Genomic DNA, 24,990 nt, shown 5'->3' with positions numbered 1-24,990 from the left:
GTTGGATTTTGTCGAATGCTTTTCCTGCATCTATTGATACGATATGTGATTTTTGCCTTTCAGTTTGTCTGTGTGATGTATCACTTTTATTGATTTGCAAATATAGTAGCAGCCTTGCATCCCTGGAATAAATATCACTTGGTCATGGTGTATCATCTTTTAATTATATTGCTGGATCCGATTTGCTAATACTTTGTTGAGGATTTTAGCATCTATGTTTATCAGGGATATTGGCCTGTAATTCTCTTTCTTTGTAGTGTCTTTATCTGGTTTTGGAATTAGGCTGATGCTGGCTCATAAAACCAGCTTGGGAGTGTTCCTTTCTCTTGGATTTTTTGGAATAGTTTGAGGAGGATCAGTGTTAGTTCTTTGAATATTTGGTAAAACTTCCCTGTGAAGCCATCTGGGCCAGGGCTTTAGTGTGCTAACAGCCCTTTGATTACTGCTTCAACTTCATCAGTAGTTATTGGCCTATTCAGATTTTCTGACTCTTCCTGATGGAGTTTGGAAGGTTGTATTTTTCTAGGAATTTGTCCATTTCATCCAGGCTGTCCACCTTGGTGGCATATAGTTGTTCATAGTATTTTCTTACAATCCTTTGTATTTCTGTTGGGTCAGTTATTATATCACCTCTTTCCTTTCTGATTTTATTTGGGTCCTCTCTCTTTGTTTCTTGATGAGTCTGGCTAAAGGTTTATCAATCTTGTTTATCTTTTCAAAGAACCAGCTCTTGGTTTCATTGATCTTTTGTATTGTTTTTTACTCCCTATGTCATTTATTTCTGCTCTGATATTTATTATTTCCTTCCTTCTACTTATTCTGCGCTTTTCTTGTTGTTTCTTTCTAAGTCTTTAAGTTGTTACGTGGTTTATTAAAAGTTTTCCTTGTTTTTTTGAGGTAAGCCTGTAGCGCTATGAACTTCCTTCTCAGGATTGCTTTCATTGTGTCCCATAGATTTTGGGTGGTTGTTTGTTCATTTTCATTTGTTTCCAGGAAGTTTTTTATTTCTTCCTTGATCTCTTTGGTAACCCATTCATTGTTTAATAACATGCTATTTAGCCTCCATGTGTTTGAATGTTTTTAAGTGTTTTTATTGTAATTGATTTCTTATTTCATGCCACTTTGATCCGAGAAGATGCTTTATATGATTTCAATCTTCTTGAACTTGTAGAGATTTGTTTTGTGTCCTAACATGTGGTCTATCTTTGAGAATGTCCCATGTGCACTTGAGAAGAATATATATTCTGCAGCTATGGGGTGAAATGTTCTGTGAATGTCAATTAAATCCATCTGATCTAGTGTGCCATTTAGTCACTGTTTATGTGTTGACTTTTTGTCTGGAAGATCTATCCACTGAAGTTGACTTTTTGTCTGAAAGATCTATCCATTGAAGTTAAAGTCCCCTAGTATGACTATATTGCTGTCAATCTCTCTCTTAAAGTCCTCCAGAAGTTTTTTAATAAATTTAGGTGCTCCTATATTGGGTGCATATGTTTATCAGGGTTATATATTCTTGTTGGAATGATCCCTTTAGTATTACGTAGTGACCTTTCTTGTCTCTCATTATGGTCTTCATTATGAAGTCCATTTTGAAAAATAAGAGTATTGCTACCCCAGCTTTTTTTTGCATGGAAAATTTTTTTCCAGTCCTTCACTCTCATCCTGTGTGTCTTTTGTTCTGAGGTGGTTCTCTTGTAGACAGTATATATTTGGGTCATGTTTTCTTATCCACTCAACTACCCTATGTCTTTTTATTGGAGTATTTAATCCATTTACACTTAAGGTTGCCATTTTAATTCCTTATGCCTATGTTTCTTTCTCTATTTCTTCTTATTGTTACAGAAGTCCCTTTTAACATTTCTTGCAATGTTTCTATTTCTACTTCTAATTAAAGCATTCCCTTTAACATTTCCTGCAATGCTGGTTTGGTGATAAACTCGCTGGTTTGGCCTTTCTTTGTCTGGGAAGCTTTTATTTCACCATCTATTTTGAATGATAGCCTTGCTGGATAGAGTAGTCTTGGTTTCAGATCCTTACTTTGCATTACCCTGAATACTTCATGCCATTCCCTTCTGGCCTGTAGAGTTTCTGATGAGAAGTCAGCTTACAGCCTTATGGGAGCTCCTTTGTAGGTAACAGTTTGCTTTTCTCTTGCTGCCTATAAGATTCTCTCTCTGTCTTGAATTCTTGGTATTTTAATTATGATGTGTCTGGGCGTGGGCCTCTTTGGATTCTTCTTGCTTGGGACTCTCTGTGCCTCCTGAACTTGTGTGACTTTTTCCTTCACCAGGTTTGGGAAGTTTTCTGCCATTATTTCTTCAAACAGGTTCTCTAACTTTTGCTTACTTTCTAGATCTTCTGGCACTCCTATGATGCAAATATTGTTAGGTTTCATGTTGTCCCTTAGCTCCCTTAAACTGTTCTGTTTTTTAATTATTGTTCTTTTTGGATCTCTGATTGAGTGATTTTGTTTACCCTATCTTCAAATTTGCTGATCCGATCTTCAGCTTCTGCTAACCTGCTGTTTATTCCGTCCAATGTATTCTTCATTTCTGCTGTGTCATTCTTCATTTCCTACAGTTTCCCTATCTTTTCTCATCATCCTTACAATCAGTATTCTGAACTCTATATCTGACAGTTTATCTCCATTTCATTTATCCCTTTTTTTGGAGACTTCTCTTGTTCTTTCATTTGGGATTTGTTTTTTTTTGTCTCCTCATTTTGGCTGCCTGTTTGGGTTTGTTTCTATATATTAGGTAAGCCTGCTAGGACTCTCAGTCTTTTTGGAAGGTCTCTGGTGCAGGCTAATGTCAGGTGCTGTTTGTGACTGGCCTTTAATACCTTGTTTGGAGCTATCAACAACCCACAGCTTGAGGTCCCCTCTTTTGGGGCTGGGTGTGTTTGGACAGGACCATGATGTACACCAAAGTCTGCTTTTCCAAGGCTAGGTCCAGAAGCAGATCAGGCAAAGACTCAAAGCACTCTGAGGTCTGCCTCTGCCTGCAGGGTGATTAATCTGATTCTCTTAATGAGTCTCAGGCTGTAGACCACAGCAAGGTGTAAACTCCACAGGGTGGGTTGAGAAGTTTTCCAATGGGTGAGGCAATTGCTTCCCCCTCAGGTAAAAGCTGTCTGGCCTGAGCAGCTTGAGAAAGATATCCTCTGCGGTATGGGGGAATGACTCAGCACAAGAATCCAAATAGCTGGCCTCCAAGCTCCCCCTCCAGAGCCCACAATCCTGGTCTCTCCCTTTACTGCTCCAGTCCACTCCGCCCTCCCTTGCTGGAGCCCAAAGTGAGTGGCTGCACACGAAACTTTGTGCATTGGCCCTTTAAGAAGGTGCCTGTATTTCCAGCCATCTCTCCTTGGCAGGCAGAAATCTCTTTGCTTTTCACAGCCAGATGTTATGTGGGCACCTTTCTCAGGTCTGGTGCTCTGGGATGGTGATCTCAGCTTGGGGTTTAGGCCCCAGAGTCCTCAGTGGAAGCCCCCACAGCTGAGGTACCCCCTGGACCTTCAGTTGCTGCCGGTGGGAGCCCAGCCAGCCCTCTCGTGCCTCTGCTCTTCCTACCCGTCTCTATGTGGTCTCCACTTTAGGTCCTTGGTTATGAGGGTGCTCTCCAGCTAGTCTTCAGTTGATTATTCAGGATAGTTTTTCTATATTTTAGTTGCAATTCCAGTTTGGTCCTGGGAGAGTGTCAGTGTAGCTTCCACTCAGTCTCCCACCATCTTGGAATCTCCCTTAGTGCTACGTTTTAAAAGGGCATGACTGTGAATCACGTTTAGGATTCCATTTGAAACGTACAAAGAGATATCTTTGGGACTTGATTGCCTAGCTGATTCCATGCAAAATGGAGAAGAGTAAAGAAATTTGAGTTATGTCTATTTCTGAAATCATTTGAGTCTGAACACAGGGGAGGAGAAGCTCTAGGCTCTACCCAGCACCTCTCGGGAGGGCCCCTGCTGGTGAGAGCACGAGAGTCCCCAGGAGCCCTGGGTGGTCATGGAGCAGGAGGCATTGAAGTGTGATAGGGTCATATTCCACTGCCTTGCTCTGCACATGATGCCACAGAACACTCCCCATGCTTCTTGGAGCAGCTCTGTGTGTTAAAGAGGAAGGAGAGTGGTTGTTAGGCGTTCTGCTGTGGAGCGCCCTCTAGAGCTGGTGCGGGGAGTGTAACAGTATTAAACTCAAACTTCAAGACACACATGAGCTCCTGGGAAGCTGACAGCTGCTCACAGTTACGAAAGCCACACTCAACATGAATCTTGGCAAATGGGATCTAGAGCCTGGATCTTTTACTTAAGGTCCAAACTTGGAGCAACTGCCCACAAATGCTTCTGGGAGTTTCCAGTAAAGACTACCTGGGAGGCTTCCAGCAGGATGAAAGGGCATCTCCACCCAGGGCATCTCCATTAGACAGAGTAGGCGGTATCGGGATCTGTAGTCTGGGCTTCGAGGTCTCTGGCCCTCCCCAGAGCCACCCTTAACCACCGGGTGAGGGTGGGCAGCCCTGACCTCCAGCAGTGCCTTCTTACAGGAAGATAAAAACCACCCAGTGGACAATGTGATGGACAGGAGCCCAGAGACTCTGGTTAGGGCCCAAGCACCTTGATGTGCAGGAGGCTTTTCTGTTTCTGGTGGACCTGGAAGAGGTGTTACAGGAACTCAGAGGAGAGAAAAATCCATGTGCTGAGTTAGGTATCGCCGCTCTGCACTGGGGGCTTCATGGTTAATTAAGTGTGATAAAGGACTGGACAGTGAGGAGGAAGAGATGGAGAGGGCCAGTGGCAGAGGCAGAACATCGGAGATGGGGAGAGGCTAAGTCTCAATTGTTTCCAGGTCCCTGAGGAGCAAGTTAAGGGTGTGGAAGCAGTGGGAGGAACCCAGGGTGGGAAAGCCAAGAGAAATCAGCGTCATACACAGAGTAAAGGGTTGGCACTGTGCGTGGGCATACTGGGTGGGGGAGACCAAGTAGGAACCGGCTCACAGTTTCCATGTGGACGTCAGGACAGGGAGTAGGCTGCAGGAAAGGAAGGGACATTAGAAATATTATGGAGGAATGGGTGATGGACTGCCGAGCCTGAGTGGACATGGGGGTCAGCATGATGTCCACACTGCAGGACTGAGTTAGGGATCGCAGGATCAAGAGCTGGTGTGGAGGGGAGACAGTGAGTTTCATGTAAGGCCTCGGGAGTCTGGTTTGTGAATGAAATTATAAAAAACCTTTCCTCATCTCATGCAAAATGTGGGTGTGCTCTAAGCACGGTTGCTGCTCAGCTCCTGGTCCTTCCCTAGCGTCTCTCCCGGAGCTTGTGCTCTGGGTGCGAGAGTCCACCCCACTTCTCTCTGACTGCCTCTCCTCTTGGCTGCTGGACACCTCTCACTCTGAGCTCTCCCTCGAGGCCCATACAGAGACAGAGATGGCCTCCTTGCACTGCTGCAGACCTGGAGCCACAGAACGGGAGATGCTAGAGCCTCTATTCCCTTTATAGTGCAGGTGAGCCGTGTTTCAGGAGACATGGGAAATGAATCGCTCTCATGGGGCTGTACCCCAGGCCTTGTAAACTATCCCCAGCCAAAGGCCGGCAGCTGGGGCAGAGTGGGAGGAGGGCAGACTGGGATAAAATGGGGCCTCATGTTGCCATCATTCACTACAGTTTTTATCGAGGGAAAAGTCCAGATGGGAGTTGACACAAGTCAAATGTCATTCATTATCCACTCTGTAGTTTTTGCAGACATTGGAAGCTGTCTGAAAAGAAGTCAGTTTCAGCTGATTCTGGAGGGTAAACATCTGTTCAAATACTGTGACAGAGAGTGATGGAGCCTCACCGCTGGTGTCCTGCAGGTGGCCCGGCCTAGTCTGTGAGTCCAAACCAGGAGGCCACCCGAACTTTACCTGTATGCTGGATGTTTTGATTTGGGGGGAAAATAGGGTTTAATTACTTACTTTGGGAAGTTTCTCAAAGTATTAGATAATGACATGTCTTAACAAAATATGTTTGTCACCAGTGCAAAAAAAAAAAAAAAAAAAGCTAAACAAAATACAACAGAAAGAACTGGAGAGAACTGGACAGAGGCCCTGGATGGTGTGGCTCACGTGGCCTCCCATGTGCTCTGTGCTGTGATCTGTGAAGGGTGAGCAGGACCTCACACGCTAGCTGCATGCTAGCTGCGTGCTAGCTGCACAATATCTGCACGTTAGCTGCACATTTTCTGTAGCATTTCCTTAGCATTTTAGCAGCAGTGGGGCAGTGGAAGAGCAGTTTAAGCTGTCCTTGAAGATGAAAAGGAAGTGGCTTTGCTGAAACAGCTTTTGCTTAGAAGTGACAGGTGCACTTCCTGCAGCCTGGAGTTCCCCTGGGGTTGGGCTGCCGACGGTCTCCCCTGCCCGTGGTCCTCCCCTCGGCCGGGGCTGGGCCGGCCCCGCGCCCCCCGGGCCACTCACCATGATGCTCCTGTGGATGAAGCCCCTCCGGCGCCGCGCGGGCTTCAGGTGCGGGTACTCCTCGGTGCTGGTCACCCGGATGCCCCAGACCTTCCGCCAGGCCGCGTACAGCTGCCCGTGCACCGGGTAGACGCCCGAGTGGTGCGGGGCCACCGCGTAGCCCGCGTCCGTGGGGATGCCGTGCTCCTGAGGCCAAGCAGATGCCGGTGAGGCTGCGGGAGCCTGAGTCACAACCCTCCTTCTACCCCAGGATGGCCACGGGCATTAGGATGCGTGTGCGTAAGGCCCGCCTTCCTTAACTGTTTGATGAGGTTAAGTGACAAGTGTTAAGGCGTCCCGGCATCGTGCAGCCTGGCTGTGGCCGCCCGCCTGTGTCTGTGTGTCTGGGGGCAAGAGCTGCTGGGACAGGACCAGTGGCTTTTGTGAACGACCTGTGAGAGCCTACGTCCTGTGCACTTGTCACAGCCCTGGTCTCCTGTTCTCACTGTTTCAATACGTTCAGTGACAGGTACTTGTTACAACAAAACTCAACATGCCCCACAAACTAGAACCAGCATTTATTAGACGGATGGGACACACTGAGACCCCTGCGCCTGTGACAGAGGATGGAACACACCCGGACCCTGCACCTGTGACAGAGGATGGAACACACCGAGACCCTGCACCTGTGACACAGGATGGACACACCCGGACCCTGCACCTGTGACAGAGGATGGAACACACCGAGACCCTGCGCCTGTGACAGAGGATGGACACACTCAGACCCTGCGCCTGTGACAGAGGATGGACACACTCAGACCCTGCACCTGTGACAGAGGATGGAACACACCCGGACCCTGCACCTGTGACAGAGGATGGACACACCTGGACCCTGCACCTGTGACAGAGGATGGAACACACCCGGACCCTGCACCTGTGACAGAGGATGGAACACACCCGGACCCTGCACCTGTGACAGAGGATGGAACACACCCGGACCCTGCACCTGTGACAGAGGATGGAACACACCGAGACCCTGCACCTGTGACACAGGATGGACACACCCAGACCCTGCACCTGTGACAGAGGATGGACACACCCAGACCCTGCACCTGTGACAGAGGATGGAACACACTGAGACCCCTGCACCTGTGACACAAGATGGAACACACCCGGACCCTGCACCTGTGACACAGGATGGAACACACCCGGACCCTGCACCTGTGACAGAGGATGGACACACCTGGACCCTGCACCTGTGACAGAGGATGGAACACACCGAGACCCCTGCACCTGTGACAGAGGATGGACACACCTGGACCCTGCACCTGTGACAGAGGATGGACACACCCGGACCCTGCACCTGTGACACAGGATGGAACACACCGAGACCCCTGCACCTGTGACAGAGGATGGACACACCTGGACCCTGCACCTGTGACAGAGGATGGACACACCCGGACCCTGCACCTGTGACACAGGATGGAACACACCGAGACCCCTGCACCTGTGACAGAGGATGGACACACCCGGACCCTGCACCTGTGACAGAGGATGGACACACTCAGACCCTGCACCTGTGACAGAGGATGGAACACACCCGGACCCTGCACCTGTGACAGAGGATGGAACACACCGAGACCCTGCACCTGTGACACAGGATGGACACACCCGGACCCTGCACCTGTGACAGAGGATGGACACACCCAGACCCTGCACCTGTGACAGAGGATGGAACACACTGAGACCCCTGCACCTGTGACACAAGATGGAACACACCCGGACCCTGCACCTGTGACACAGGATGGAACACACCCGGACCCTGCACCTGTGACAGAGGATGGACACACCTGGACCCTGCACCTGTGACAGAGGATGGAACACACCGAGACCCCTGCACCTGTGACAGAGGATGGACACACCTGGACCCTGCACCTGTGACAGAGGATGGACACACCCGGACCCTGCACCTGTGACACAGGATGGAACACACCGAGACCCCTGCACCTGTGACAGAGGATGGACACACCTGGACCCTGCACCTGTGACAGAGGATGGACACACCCAGACCCTGCACCTGTGACAGAGGATGGAACACACTGAGACCCCTGCACCTGTGACACAAGATGGAACACACCCGGACCCTGCACCTGTGACACAGGATGGACACACCTGGACCCTGCACCTGTGACAGAGGATGGACACACCCGGACCCTGCGCCTGTGACAGAGGATGGACACACCTGGACCCTGCACCTGTGACAGAGGATGGAACACACCCGGACCCTGCACCTGTGACAGAGGATGGAACACACCCAGTCCCTGCACCTGTGACAGAGGATGGAACACACTGAGACCCCTGCACCTGTGACACAGGATGGACACACCCAGACCCTGCACCTGTGACAGAGGATAGAACACACCGAGACCCCTTCACCTGTGACAGAGGATGGAACACACCGAGACCCTGCACCTGTGACACAGGATGGACAAACCCGGACCCTGCACCTGTGACACAGGATGGAACACACCCGGACCCTGCACCTGTGACAGAGGATGGACACACCCGGACCCTGCACCTGTGACACAGGATGGAACACACCGAGACCCCTGCACCTGTGACAGAGGATGGACACACCCGGACCCTGCACCTGTGACACAGGATGGACACACCCGGACCCTGCACCTGTGACAGAGGATGGACACACCCGGACCCTGCACCTGTGACAGAGGATGGACACACCCGGACCCTGCACCTGTGACAGAGGATGGAACACACCAAGACCCTGCACCTGTGACAGAGGATGGACACACCCGGACCCTGCGCCTGTGACAGAGGATGGAACACACCGAGACCCCTGCACCTGTGACAGAGGATGGAACACACCGAGACCCTGCACCTGTGACAGAGGATGGACACACCCGGACCCTGCACCTGTGACACAGGATGGAACACACCCAGACCGTGCACCTGTGACAGAGGATGGACACACCTGGACCCTGCACCTGTGACAGAGGATGGAACACACCCAGACCCTGCGCCTGTGACAGAGGATGGACACACCCAGACCCTGAACCTGTGACAGAGGATGGAACACACCGAGACCCTGCGCCTGTGACAGAGGATGGAACACACCGAGACCCCTGCACCTGTGACAGAAGATGGACACACCCAGACCCTGCACCTGTGACAGAGGATGGAACACACCGAGACCCCTGCACCTGTGACAGAAGATGGACACACCCAGACCCTGCACCTGTGACAGAGGATGGACACACCCGGACCCTGCACCTGTGACCAGGATGGAACACACCCGGACCCTGCACCTGTGACAGAGGATGGACACACCCGGACCCTGCACCTGTGACACAGGATGGACACACCCGGACCCTGCACCTGTGACAGAGGATGGAACACACCCGGACCCTGCACCTGTGACAGAGGATGGAACACACCCGGACCCTGCACCTGTGACAGAGGATGGACACACCCGGACCCTGCACCTGTGACAGCAGGTTATTTTGCCTGTTACCTGGTTCCTACCAAGTGGGCGGCCTTTCTGTTGACCCCTCCATAAGTGGGCCAGTGACAGGCAATGTGGGACCTTTTATAGAGCGGTTGCCTGTGACATCCCCCCCGGAATGGTGAGCATTGGAACTCCCTGCAGTCAGCTGTGGGGAGGGTGCAGGGAGGGGGTGCGGCCGTGTGGCCCTGTGAGACAGACAGTTGCCTTACACGTTTGGGGGCCATTCCTGGGTTTCTGAAGGATGAGCGCCAAAGTTTCCTGCCTTCGTTTTATTTGCACTTTGTAGAAATGACCACACTTACGCAATCATTATACCATTTATAGTTTCACTAGAAATTGTTGCTTTTTTACTGGTTTTACCAAACTCGAACTAAAGTAATTATTTTCCAACTAAGAATCATTTGCCAACACATACTTTCTGTTTGCAAGGTCGGCGGCGTTTTCATCTAAATCGGCTTAAGAAGAGGAGGGGCGCGGTGATAATGGACCAGATGGAGGAAGATGAATTTCAGCGGCAGCTATTTAAAGGAAGAAATGAACTTTTTAAAGGGTGCAGGAAGCAGCACGGTGACCCCCGCAGTGAGGGGAGCTACACCGTAAAACCCCAGGGTCTCCCCGCCCGTAACAGAGGCTGAGCGGCGCAGGTGGGCTGCATGCCCGCGGGCGTCGGCCCTGTGCAGGGTCGCAGGGGAGGAAAAGGGGCGTCCCGTGCAGAGCTTGCCCTTATTTTGGAATATTTCCAAATATTTGGGAACCAGTGTAAACACATTTTTTCTTCCTAGCCCTTTGGCCTCCTGACGTGTGTCTGGTGCAGGTTGTCAGGGTGGGTGAAACCCCACTTCGGGACAAACCAGGCAGTCAGGGTTGGCCGTAGGTTGGGAGTTAGGTTGGGTACTGGATGCTGACGTTGTGCATGTTAAGGCACGTTCCTGGCGCGGCTCGAAATGAATGTTCTTGTTAGTTTAGGACCCTGGCTTTTCTTTTTTTTCTTCTCAGCTGTGAAATAAAGGGATTGTGCAGGCAGTCACTAAAGTTGAGGTTTAAAATTCTGGGTTTCTTCGACATAATCTTCGTGGTTTTAGAAGTGTTGTTCTAAATATAACTGTACTATTTTAATCCATGATCTAATCTTAAGCTGACACATATAAATTTCCTCCTGTATATTTAAGGGCGTGATAACCTCCTAAAATGGGCCTGGCACATTTACCTAAGTTCGGTTAATATTTTTGTAGGTTTGGCCATGGAGTTTTGTCTGGTGTTCTGCATGGCGATCTTCATTCATCATGCACATTTGTTTGCCTGCTGGTGTGTGAAGGATGGACTACGTGTGTTTAACAGATTTGGTTTAAGATTTTAAAGTCATCTCCGTGGGCAGCTGTCGAGTAATAAAGCATCGGCTGGTCTTCAGCATCCCTGTTCTGGGAGGTGAGCCCTCCCTCCCTGGAGTCTCCCGTGATGGGCATTCCCTGGGACCTGGGGCACACCTGAGTTTGCACCGACAGCCAGGCTCAGGATGGGGCTGGGCTGTGCCGGGAAGACCAGCCAGTGACAGAGAACTGGGGCCTGAGCCGGTGTATCAGCCAGGGAGGGGACGGTGGCTGGGGACCGAGCTCAGTCGTGTGGCCAGTGATTCAGCAGCCAAGTCTAGGAAATGAAACCCCAACGACAGCCCTGCACACCACGTGCGGGGGCGCTTCCCTGGTTAGCGACAGTCCTGTGGGTCCAGGAACCCCAGGAAAGTGATGCTCTTTGTCTCCTTGTTTAGATTTAAAAAACAAACAAACACGGGTACAGTGACAAAGCAACAAGTCTTTGGATAAAGGCATTAGTGAGCTCTTGTGACGCAGGACGGCGTTGCAGGAGCTCATGCACCAGAAGCGCGGCCACATCGCTGGAGCTACACCTGGAGACGAGCGCGCAGGGCGCGTTAACCGGGCAGCAAGGCAAGAGCTTTGTTTTCCTCACGTCCAAAGGCCGTCAAGCCCATGACAATAAAGTGGTCAGCGCCGGCCGGGGACCCGCGGGGCAGGGAGCAGCACACAGTCCTGGGCTGGCTGGTCGTAGGACCCGGCTGGTTATGTGTGTCACCGAGACAATGCGCTCAGGCGCCAGGCGAGGGCATAAAGTGAACGCCCTCACCCAGGCCTGGAGGGTGACAGACACGGCGTGCGCGGGGGCGGCCAAGTGGCCGTTCACGCCCTTTCATTTCATTAACACTGCTCTCTTCCTTACTGAAACAACAGGTAAAGCAAGGAATCAGAGGTAACCCGGGAGTCCTCCCACCATCACGTCCCCCCTCAGGAGACTTGGCGAGCTTATCTGAGGGCAGGCGTTTCTAGAAGATGCCCCATCGTCCACCGTCTCTGAAAGAGATTCACGGCGCAGCACCCGTGTCCCCGACAGGCAGCTGACAGTGCGCATGAAGCAGGAGGTACAGGCCCTTGGTGAACCATGAATTGGATAATGTAACAGTGACAGCAGCGAAAACCCTCCCGGACACCACGTGCCCCCTCCGCCCCCCCAACCGCAGTCATCTGAGGAAGTTCAGGGGAATTTGATTTGTAAGCCAAATGCATCAGGAATTCCAGAAACGACAGGTGAGCTAACAGCTCAGCAGCAACACTGGAAAGCGTGACGAAAGCCGTGCAGCTTTCACGGGCCGGCGCGGCTCAGCGGTTGAGCGTCGACCTAGGACCCAGGAGATGGCAGTTCGAATCCCGCTCAGGGCACAGGCCCGGGCTGCGGGCTCGATCCCCACCCAGCAGGGGCCGTGCAGGAGGCAGCCAGTCAAGGACTCTCACTGATGTTTCTCTCTCTCCCCCTCTCCCTCCCTCTCTCTGAAATCAAAAAAGACATATTTAAAAAAGAAAAAAAAGAAAAGCCACGCGGCTCTCACCTTCCTTTCACCCGTAACCTCTAAGGAAGACTTGTTTGGGGGATGTTGACAGAATTCCTTCCACTCGTCCCTTATATTATATAATTTATTTCAGGTAAATTTCCAGTTAGCAGAGCAGGCCGCTTCCCCTCTCAGAGTTCCCTTCAGAATATTGTGTCGTCCTGTCTTCGCTGAGTTTCTCGCAAGTAAACACACCACGAAAGGGTGCACTTTCGTAAGGACCCTCCAACGCACGATGCAAACACTCGTACTTCCCATGGGCCTGCTTGATGTTTTCAAACTGCTACAGTGTCTTCACGTAAACACATGAAGGACTTTGTAGAAACGAAGAAAAAAAAGAATTTGTGGAGCTTTGATTTTTTTATGCTGTAGCAAAATAATTTAAAATATAATGATCTGAAGACACAATGGAGAAATTGGAGGATTTAGTTTCAGAGTTGAAGTGATGAGTTTTGTATGGGCTTTGGGGTCCTTGAGAGGTTGTAATAAAGCTTGAAACAATTCGGGGACAGGCTCAGATTCCCCAAGTGCCTGCAGACACACTGAATCTTTCTGAAAATAGAGAAGGCTGAATGGAGACTGGCAATCTGGATGTGTGCATAGTACCAGTTTCAACTGAGCTTTACTCTTCCTGAAAAAACAGGAAAGTTGATCATGATCTTTGTCGCTATGACTGTTGCATGCCCTCTGGTGTCTGTAACAGCCACCTGGACAGGTAATGCCTGCGGCACTGGCTGCACAAACACAAGAGATTACGTAAGTCATATATACAGCCATCTAAAAGAAAACCTTGTAGAAAGCCAGGATTTAACACTCTGAATTTGTTTTAAAATATAACTCTTTAGGGAAGGAGTAACATTCTGATTGTGAGATTTTCACAATAGCAACCAATAAAGTATGAATGGGATGCTAATTTTCAGTTACACAAAACATGCTGGTTCCATGAGCTTTGGGGTTTGAGCAGGGACAAAAATCAGTGAACAAAATGAAACAAACAAAATTATATAAAACAGATGCAAAGGAAGCTAAGTCTCAGGATGGGTTTATTTTCCATAAATTGCTAACTGATGACTCCGATCAGTAAAAGGAAAACAAGGAATATTATCCCACGTTCACAATTTGGGGCCGGGTCTAAAATACTTTAATGATAGAGGAAAAAGCAGAAATACCCACTCTCTCTTCTGCTTCTACATTCTCTGTGAGAGAAAACAACTTTTCAAAATACTTATGATGGCATAAGCATAAGATCAGATGAAAAGACAATAAACTAAATTGTAAACTATAATAAACTAATTTATTTCAGTGTTTTCCAGGCTCAGAAGAGCACATCTTAAGGTAATTTAAAAAGCAAAACATGTGTGCCCCTAGCCAGTTTGGCTCGGTGGTTAGAGCATCGGCCCTGGGACTGAAGGGTCTGGGGTTTGATTCCTGGCCAAGGGCACATACATGGGTTGCAGGTTCGGTCCCCAGCCCCAGTTGGGGCTCACGTGGGAAGCAACCAATTGATGTTTCTCTCTCACATCGATCTTTCTCTCCCCCTTCCACTCTCTCTGAAAAGCAATGGAAAAATCCTCTGGTGATAATAATAATAATAAAAGTAAAACATGTAGATTTTTAAGGGCACATCCTAAGGCAATTAAGGGAATTAAGACGTGCTCCTCTGAGCCTGTTCAGCTTGTTCCGGGGCTTGGTGAGATGCAGAAGCCATATGTGTGCACCTGCCCGAGAGCCTTCGCCAGTCGGAGGGCCTCGCTCGCCCGCCCCTCTCCTGGGCTCTCACAGGGCTACCTCCCCGCCCTGCTCAGCTCAGGGCAGGTGTCAGACAGCTGGCGCCACTGCCCACGGAAATGACCCAAACCAGCCAACCTCCGCCTGCAGAAACCACAGTAGAGGCTCTTGCCCACGCTTCCCCGTCGCGCTCTGTCCCCACCCACGCGGGTGCCGGCCACGGCCCCCGCCGGGTGTGGCGAGCTCTCTCCTCTGGGGAACAGCTAGCTTGTCAATGGCGCTTGTCTCCTCCTCTGTTGGCCTCACCGTGCCTGAACCATGATAAAACCTACATTTTAAAACATTAATGATAAAATCTTAACATCTGGAAGAAATATTTATTCACATTTTCACCTAACACACACTGAGATGGCAACTCCCACTCTGGACACGCTCATCCGGAGAAGACCTCCCCGGCGTGAAACTGGGTTGCAATGCCTCCGCTACGACTGACTTTCCGAGCACAATTCAAGTCCCTTCTAAATCCTGAGGTTGGTTGATTATGCCCAGGGAGACCCCACAATGTTGACCAGGCAGCCGCGGCACTGACCCCGCAGAGTCGCGCTGTGCAGCTGGAGCCGGCGCTGGCGCTGAGATGGGCCCGTAGCTGCGGAGCAGTTGGGAGGGAGGGTGGCCCGGGGGAGGGCTGGGTGGCAGGGGGAGGGCAGTAGTGAGGACCTTTCAGTATAGTAGCAACAGGATTTTTTTTTTAGAGGGAATTTCTTTCTTTTTTTTTTTTTTTTAAATATATCTTTATTGATTGCAGAGAGAGGAAAGGAGAGGGAGAGAGGGAGACAGAAACATCAATGATGAGAGAGTCATTGATCGAGCCCGCAACCGGGCCTGTGCCCTGACGGGGAATCGAACCCCGATAGCCTGGATCCTAGGTCGACGCTCAACCGCTGAGCCACGGCCAGCCGGGCGCAACAGGATTTTTAAGTTGAATAGTAGCCCTGCTTATCCATCCCGGAGTCTTCTCCCCTCCCCAAGGCCCTCCAGCACTCTCTCTACGACGCCAGGCGCAGGCTTCACCCCCTGCTGCCCCGCGCCACCTGGAAAGCCCGCACCGCCCAGCACAATGCCTGGCGCAGTCCCTCCGACCTCCGCCAGGGCTGCTCCAGAAGACGCCGCCCTCCCTGCTCCCTGAATTCATCCGTTTGTGCCAGGGCCCCTGGAATCACGCCTTGTTCCCAATGTCAATACAATGAACATCGAGTGTGCCTTTTTGTAAAGTGCTTCAGTGAAGTGAGGATAATGGAACCAATTCATTCTCCGCCGCCAAGCAAACCAATTAAACGATTACCACGTGTTCCTTAAGCCAGCAAGTCCTTCGATATATTCCAAATTACATTTTGATACTGTAATCTTTATTTCCATATTAGAGACGTTAATGTGCTCACTAAACTAAAAAGTCACATAATTGGCAATAGGCATTTCAGCTAATGCAAATTAGCAGGTTCTGCTGAACTTGGAAAAGCCGGGAAAGGACACTATTTGGAAGACTGATGACAAGGCTATAAAAAAAGTACAGCCCTAGGCAAGATTTCCCGTGCTTGGACCCGAACGCTGCCCCACTAGCACTAATTTTAATAGTATCGCCCTTAACAGTGTTAATATCACTGACACTGGCTATGAGTTCTATGATGAAAATTTCTATTAATTATCATTAAAAATTAAACTACCGTAATTTGCCAAAATTTAGATCCAATTCTTCAATTGAGAGCATATACACTGATGATTTTCTAAGGTTTAAATGCAAATGCTATTTCACTTTTCTAATGGGATTTTGTCCGATTTTTAAAGCTGTACAGCAGATTCTCAAACTGTGTTGCAGAGCAAGTCTTAATGGTACACGTAGTCCTTGCCTCAGAAATGGTACCTTTCAAAACCGTCCCCTGTTGAAATTTCGATTTAATCCCTGAATTAGCCCATATTAGGGAACTAAAAATATTTTCTAAACCACCTCTGAAGCTGCGCTTCCTGTTGTAATCATCAGATGCAGGTTTGCTTAAAGGATTTGCATGGCCTTCCGTAATGAGCTCCTGGACGGAGCTTTCAGAGCTAAATGAGCAGGGACCCGAAATCCCCTGGCGAGGCGGGCACCCGCCTCCAGCAGGGCAGCAGACCCGCTGTTGCAAAGGGCAGCGTGCGCTGCGGGGGGTGACGGAGAGGCCCAAGCAAAGGGGCTCGACATGACGGCCCTCTCTTCTTAGTCGGACAGGTATTTAAATGTCCTCAAGCTAGGCCACCCAGCTGAATGCTGAGCTCTGCCCGTCACCTCCCGTCTTGTTTGACCCGACTCCCAGGGCAGCCCACTGCTTCTGTCTGTCCTTCCAGCTCCCTCCCTGGGAAACCCTCCTGCCCACAGCATTTTCTAATCCAGAGCCTCCAGGCTGGGGAGAGAAGGCGCTGTGCCCAGTGGCTATGAGGGTTTTCCTCCAAGTCCACTGCCTTCCCCGTGGAGGCCTCAGGCCTTGGGCCCATGAAGGTCTCCTCCCTGCTCTCCCCCCTCAGCCCCTCTCACGCCAGTTCTTCCTGACGCCTAACTCAGGTTCTTATTTCCTAAGGTCCGACGTCCACAGGACAGTTTCCTGGCCACTCCCGATGCCCACGTTTCTGAGCTGGGGCGTTACGTCTGTACAGTTGGCACTAGGCCAGGCTCACCGCGTCTGGCTGGAGAATTGTTTATGTGAGCATCCGGCCTCCCAGGCAGCAGGAGGCTCCTGGACAGGGGCCACATGTTGTGAGCTCTGACCCTAATGCCAGCAACACTCTGGTGTCTTGTGAAGTCCCCCTCAGATGTGAGCCCTGGTGCCTCAGCCATGGTGACGAGCACCCAGAGTGGACTCAGGATCGCAGATGACAGCTGCAGCACCGAGTCGCCCGACGACCACACAAGGACACCTGCCAAGAGGTGTGACGTGCCCCAGCCTCCAGGAGGCCCTCGGCACAAACAGCGGCCGTTCCCATCAAAAGTTCACTGTGGTGCAAAGGGAGGTACTTACTAAGGCAAACTTCTTGTTGAGAATCATCTGCTCCACCAGCGAGGACTCGTTGTGGAAGAGGTGGGGCTGCATGTGGCTCCACATGTGCGGGAACCACCAGAACTTGGCCACGGACCCCAGCAGGCGGTCGTCGCCTTTGTCTTCCTCCTCCGTCCCTGGGGGGCAATTAATTCCCGTTACACTGGTTCTCTGTCGTCTATTGATCTATATCTATCATCTATCTATCTAATCTATCATCTATATCTATCTATATCTATCTATCTATCTATCATCTATCTATCTATCTATCTATCTATCTATCTATCTATCTATCTATCTATCATCATCTATCATCAATTATCTTCATCATCTATCTATCACCTACGAGTCAGTTTATCATCGATCTAATTCTATACTCCTAGATACATATTTGGAAGACACCATTCCTATGGTCTTAGATATATAAGACTTTGAACATAAAATGTAGCACAACAAATCTATTACTTGGGAACAAGGGACAAGTTCTTTTTAAAAGTTTTTAAACAGGAGACCTGGACACCGCGTGCTGGGAATACAGAACCGTTCAAGGGCATGAGAACCCTTAGCTTGCAGCATCTTTGTGTGACTTGTGCTTTGCAAAGTGGGGGAGGAACAGGAGTAGCGGAGCGAGTGGCAGAGCCCCAGCAGAGCGTGTCACAACTGTCACAGCAAAGCAATGCCGCCATTTATCCGGGATGCTCCCAATGTCTGAACAGAAGCTACTCAGAAACAGTGAAAACCAAGGGAGGTGAAGGAGACTGAAGAGGGAGCATGGGAATCATTACGGGGGAGAGATCTAGGAAGGGGCAGGATGGGAGTGAAGGGAGGTGCTGAGGACAGTCCCAGGGGGCCCTGGTGGCAGCCCTGTCCCCATGCCTGTCCTTCCTCTCTGGTCCTTGGAAGCTGGCTTCCCATCAGGAAAATCCTGGTTCCTTGAGAGTCCCCGACTTTATTCCTCTGGCTTCCACGCTTGGGGTGCTTGCCTGGCTTCCCCACGCAGGTCCGCTGAGGGTGGGGACTTGCCCAGAGGACTACCCTGCACCAGGGGCTGGGCTGAGAGTGGGAACTTGCCCAGAGGACTATCCTGCACCAGGGGCTGGGCTGAGAGTGGGAACTTGCCCAGAGGCCTATCCTGCACCAGGGGCTGGGCTGAGAGTGGGAACTTGCCCAGAGGACTACCCCGCACCAGGGGCTGGGCTCAGGGTGGGAACTTGCCCAGAGGACTACCCCGCACCAGGGGCTGGGCTCAGGGTGGGAACTTGCCCAGAGCCCCGACCCCACGCTAGGGGTTGGGCTGAGGGTGGGGACTTGCCCAGAGGACTACCCTGCACCAGGGGCTGAGCTCAGGGTGCAGAGCCCCTACCCTGCACCAGGGGCTGAGCTCAGGGTGCAGAGCCCCTACCCTGCACCAGGGGCTGGGGTGTCTTCTTGGACCTCCAGGCACCTTTCCTCACTCAGGCACGAGAGTGCAGGTGGGCCACCACCATCCTGGGGTGTCACAGGTGGTAACGATCGTCACAAACTCCTGCAGCCCCTCTTCAATCATAGGCACACTGACTCTAGCAGGCACTGGAGCAGGAGATTCTCTAGGTCGCATGTCCTGTGTGGGGACATGTCCTCCTGCACCTTCAGTAGCCCAGCTGATGGCGCTGGTCTCAGGCGGAGGTGACCATGGCTGTGCCCCGCGTGCTGGCTCCCTGGGCTCCTCTAATTTCCCAGGAGAGGGAGGGTGGAGCCCACCGGCAGGGGAGGAACTGGTCCTGTGACTACTGGGCAATGACCTTGACTCAGCAGGGCAGGGGGACAGGGCCACAGGCAGTCTCCTTTATGCTGAGGAACAGGAGAGGGGCGCAGAGTGACTGCAGGACAGTCCTTCAGCCCGAAATGTCGCCTTTCCCTGCTCACGCGCTCTGCCTCCAGGAAGGAGCTTCTCTCTCGGTAAAGGGCGTCTCTAAACCTACTGTTTCCCCTTCATCACGCACTCACGTCACCATAGCGCAGGGACAGGCACAGCCGTGGAGTCTCGACGTTCTTATTTATTTGATTTATTTACTTTGTTAACCCGCACCTGACCATATTTTCCCATTGATTTTAGAGAGAATGGAAGGGAGGGAGATTGAAACACAGATGTGGGTGACACATCGATTGGTTGCCTCCCACATGCCCCCCGACAGGGCCTGGGATCAAACCTACAACCCAGATATGTGCCCTTGACTGGGAATCGAACCCTGGGCCCTTCTGTGCGCTGGCCAACGCTCTAACCGCGGAGCCACACAGGCCAGGGCGAGTCTTGATGTTTGTAGACAGTGTGTAGATTCCCTCACTTGCGGGTAAGTCATGGATCCCGTAAGTGTTGGGACTGAGGTAGGAGGAAGGGTGTCGGTCACCCTGACACACGCGGGACTCTCACTGCCCACCTCCCCACGCCTTGCTCCTGTCGCTCCCGTCGCCCGGAGTTCTGGGTTGTGTTTTCCCCGCTGTAATACTGTAGGGGGAGGGTCTCACCTGAGTGTTATGGGGCAGAGGGGACTGTAGTTAAGAACCGGCAAGCCATTATATTCACTGATAGGCCTGATTAATGGTCACCACGGACCGTTCCTGGGGCTTTGGGTGGTTACCTTACAGCTCAGGGAAGCCTTCTAGAGGGGATTCAAAGGACAGGAAAAGGGGTCAGCGCTCTAGACTCTCTGATGAGCCCGACCGATCATGGCAGGGTTTGGGTCCTGCTACTTCTTAGGTGCCAAATAAGGTGGCCAAGGAAGCATTTGCCACATGTGACTGGTGGTGCTTAACCCATGTTTTTTGGACACAAGGATGATGTCATTTGTTTTCCCTGCGATTAAACATCTCTACTCGTATCCAAGATAGTCCCCTCCTGTGCGTCCCCAGGACTCCATCTCCGTTAGGATCACAGCCAGTTCCTCGTTGCAGGTTTACTTCCCACATTGAGAATGGGCAGGAGTCGCCTGGGGGTTCCCAGTACCCAGTTCATTCCTGACCCCCCCGGGGGGAGTGAACTGAGGCCTCCCAGGGACGGGGAGTCGCCCTCCTGCTGCTTGTCACTCCTGTGCCTGTGCCTGGAACTCCCGTCTCCCCGCCTCTCCCTGCTCGTCTCCGTGAAGTTTGGGGACCTGACAGTCCCACAGGGCTCCGGGAGACGGCTCAGGCGTCCGTCCTTCCTGAAAGCAGGTGAAATCGGCTACTGAAATATTCCTGCACTGGAGTCACACAGGACTTAGGCCGATGAGGGCCTCCCTCGGAGGGGCTGGCGTAGGTTCCCAGTGGGCATAACCGCATTCTCCTTTCCTCTTTATAACTCTCTCCTGTCGCGTTTCCTTTCATCCAACTTTGGGGATGTTTCACATCAGAATTAATTATGCTGAGAAAAAGTGTGTATTACTAATTACTTTAAACATTATGATAAAAAGGGTGTGCAGAAAAGGGACCCCCTGTGCACTGCTGGCGGGGACGCAGATGGGTGCAGCCACTGTGGACAGCAGTACAGAGTTGCCTCAAAAATTAGAAATGGAGCTGCCTTATGACCCAGCGATTCCACATCTGGGAATATATCCTAAGAATCCTGAAACTAATCAGAAAGAATATGTGCACCCCTATGTTCACAGCAGCACAGTTTACAATAGCTAAGATCTGGACACAGCCCAAGGGCCCCTCAGTAGATGAGTGGATAAAAAGCTGTGGGACATTCACACCATGGACACTACGCAGCTGTAAAGAAGGAGGATCCCTTACCCTTTGGGACAGTGTGGAGGGACCTGGAGAAAATTACGCTAAGTGAAATAAGCCAGGCAGAGAGAGACAAACATCACATGATCTCACTCATTTGTGGAATCAAATCAACAAGATAAACTAACAAAACAGAAACAGACTCATAGATAGAGAGTTGGCAGACAGCTCTGGTGCGGGGGGGACATACGTGGGGGAGGGAGGGATTGAGCAAAAAAGAAAAGAAAGGAGAGAGAACTCATGGACATGGATGACAGTGTGGGATTGCGGGGGGGGGGGCAGAGAGGGGATAAATGGTGTTGGAAAACATAAAGCAAAATAATTTTTTTAAAAAAGCAGTTGCACCATCACTGTGGTGGCTGGGGTGTCCTGGCCTGGGCCACCTCTGAGCCCCCACTTTGCCCACCTTCATGAGAAAGAGAAGAACCAGGGGTCAGACTCATCCTTTTTAAGAGTCATTGCTAAGCTGCTAAAAAACTACACTGAAATATCATAAAGTTATTGCGCATTATTATTTTTACTATCTAGTTAAATAAACGGTCCCTTCAGTATTTTATCTGCAGTTTTCCCCACTCTGCTATTTTACGAGAAGCCTCACTGCCTGAGATGTTACCTTCTGTCAAGCATTTTGTTCCATGTTTTGCAGTGTCATCGACTTAATTCTCGCTACAACCCTACGAGGTTAGGGACACCGCTAACTCCCTTTACAGACCACGAAGCTGACGTGTGGGCGGGGGAAGTGATGTATCGAAGGTCACCGAGGATACCGGGCAGGACCCCAATTCCAACCCAGAGCAAGCAACTCCAAGTTCAGGGCCCCCTGCTCTCGTTCACTCACCAAAGTAGTTTGGAAATGGTATCAGCACTTACTAACAGTGCTCTCACGCACTGCATTAACCTGAGATGTAACTGGGATTTACAAACACTGTTGGTTCTCCGCTACTTGGGGTAACATACGAACCTAGAGAACCTACCGACAAGGGGAGAAACTTTGCCAGTCGGTTCTAGCCTAGGATTTTAATTATACATCTTTTCTAAGCCGTGGGCTCAGATGGACCTGAAGCTGAGCCTTGTTTTGACACTTAACCAGCGGCAGGACCTTGGGCCCCTCTAAGGTTCTATGTTCTTATCTAGAAGTAAAGGTAACATATTCTTTAACTCCTAGGGTTCAATGAAAATGCACATGAAAAAGTGCTTATCCAAATACTAAAAGGGCACGGTAGTTCTAATTTCCTCCCTCTCTATTATTTCTCACGAAACGCACAACCGCTTCAAAAACCAAAGTCAGACAAGACGAAACCCTCTCCTGAAATAAAGTCTCTCCTCAAACAGCAGTGGCTGTTCTCCTCCGTGCCAAGACCGAATAAAATAGAATTTTTACTAGAAGAAGGAATTACTCATTTAGAAAGGGCAACACCGTAATTCAAGCTTTACAGTATCTGCTTTTGGAAAGATTCAGAGCATTACATTTTATACCTGTTCCCACTGAGATGCGATTTGACTGGTTTGAGACAACCCCAGCCTCATGCCTGTGGACGCCTCGTGTCACATACAGATGACAAGGCCCGTTCGCGCCGTGGCCTTGGCTTCCTCCGTGCTCTGTGCCCTGTGCTCCGGCTTGGGGAGGACACGGGCGCGGGGGGAGGGGGGGAGGCGCCCCAGTAAAGAAGGAGACGCCCCTTTCAGAGACAAGAAGGCAGGCGAGCCACTGGCCGGTCCCCTTCATCCAGCGTCACTACTGGGCAAAAGCACTGAGTTACTAGGAAGTGTTTGCTTGTATTTCCATTATGTTTGGGAAAGAAACTTTTTAATTATTCTTAATATTTTGAATGATTTCCTTTCACAACACAACATAGTCAAATTTTATTCTCTGACCCTGTTCTACACAAATACTGAAATGCAGGTGTTTGACTCTCACGCAGTCATTTGTCCGCCGATTCATTTTTTTCAGCGGGCGCTGCGCGGTGGCTGGGTCACGGAGGCAGGGCCTTCACGGGGCGCTCATTTTACGGAGGGAAGAGAAAAACACACATAATGTACGGACAAAGCTTACCGAACTTTGAGCTTATTATTCTTTATGACAAACTCTTAGCAATCTGGGAATAGAAGGAAGCTTCCTGAAGCTCATAGTCTCTACAGAACAGTCTATTAAAAAGGGTCTCCCAGAGAACAGGAACAAATCTACTGAGAGATCTGCCCCTGAGGTCGGGGACAAGACATGAGGGTAACCACTTTTATTTAATATTGCCCTGGGGATACAAGGGAGGGCAATAGGTGAGGGAAAGAAACAAAATTCATTAGGCTCAGAAAGGAAGAAATCAGATTTTCACTATTCAAAAATTACATGATTGTATCAGCAGAAAATCCAAAAGACTCCACAGAAAAACTGTAGAATTAATAAGTCGGTGTAGCAAGGTTGCTGGATACGAGATCAATACACAAAATCAGGTGTATTTTTATAGACCAACAACAAAGAAATGGAAAATATAGACACCAGTTACTACTGCAACAAAAAACCCACCAAGGAATAAATTTAAATCTTGACTTTGATCTTACACACACAAACATCAATTTCAGATGGAGCACAGATTTATACATTTTAGGAACGTAGGAACGTATTTCCATAATCTTGTGGTATGTCACAAGATTTAAAAAGACACAAAGAGTTGACCATCAAGGGAAAAAAGATAAATTGGACCACATGAGAGTATTTTTGTTCATCAAAAAACACCATTAGGAGAGTGAAAAGACAATTCACACAGTAGGAGAAAGTATTTGCAACACATATAACTGACAAAGGACTCATTAAAAATATAAAGAATTTCTAAAAATCACTAGTAAAAGCAGACAACCCAATAGAAACACACCCATGTATTTCACAAAACAGGATATCAAATGGCCAAGAAACAGATGAGAGAAGCTCCATGTCACTACTCATCAGAGAAAAGCACATTAAAACCAGCATGTGACACCTCTGACTGTCCCCGTGGAAGGCTGAGGCGAACAAGACAAACACTGATACTGGGAGCGTAACGTGGCACAGCCGCTTTGGAGAACTGTCTGCCTTTTCTACTCAGGCTGATCGCAAGTGTGCCCTCTAACCAGCTGCTCTGCTCCCGGTTGATAACCCACAGAAAAGCACACTGACGTCCTCTGAAGGACGGGTACAAAGACCTTCTTAACACCACCGTTCAAAACAAGCCACAGACGGGAGACACCCGCCCGTCAGCAGTGGCACGGAGTGCAATAAGGACATTTCCGTGCATTCAAACAGCGCAACACCACGAAGCAAAGACAAAGAGAGAATCTCAGCTGCACACAGTAATATCCGTGACGCCAGCTTCATGTTGAGCAGCGCTAGCTGGGGAGAGAAAAGTCCACACTGTATGTTAACCTCTTCTACACAGGCCTCAGCACCGGGCAGGTGAATTTTTGAAATTAGAAGTCGGAATGCAGACGGGCGCAGCCACTGTGGAAAACAGCAAGGCGTTTCCTCAAAAAATTAAAAATGGAGCTGCCTTTTGACCCAGTGATCCTGCTTCTGGGAATATATCCTAAGAATCCTGAAACACTCATCAGAAAGAATACATGCACCCCCCTATGTTC

General features: G+C 50.2%; 1 protein-coding gene across 1 annotated transcript in view; it reads right to left on the bottom strand.

Annotated features, from left to right (window-relative positions):
• LOC308556641 (bifunctional heparan sulfate N-deacetylase/N-sulfotransferase 3) overlaps nt 1–24,990 on the bottom strand; it is a gene marked incomplete at its 5' end in the record, with an annotated part of 73,183 nt that overhangs the window by 32,747 nt on the left and 15,446 nt on the right. The window contains 2 exons of the mRNA XM_081136065.1: nt 6,450–6,635; nt 17,623–17,777. Coding sequence (XP_080992191.1) covers nt 6,450–6,635; nt 17,623–17,777 — 341 coding nt within the window. The remainder of the gene's footprint in view (nt 1–6,449; nt 6,636–17,622; nt 17,778–24,990) is intronic.

The sequence above is a fragment of the Miniopterus schreibersii genome (genome assembly GCF_964146895.1).
Source record: "Miniopterus schreibersii genome assembly, chromosome: 4".
NCBI classification, from domain to species: Eukaryota; Metazoa; Chordata; class Mammalia; order Chiroptera; family Miniopteridae; genus Miniopterus; species Miniopterus schreibersii.
The sequence above is the reverse complement of the archived record's forward strand: the minus strand, read 5'-3'. Positions and strand labels throughout refer to the sequence as shown.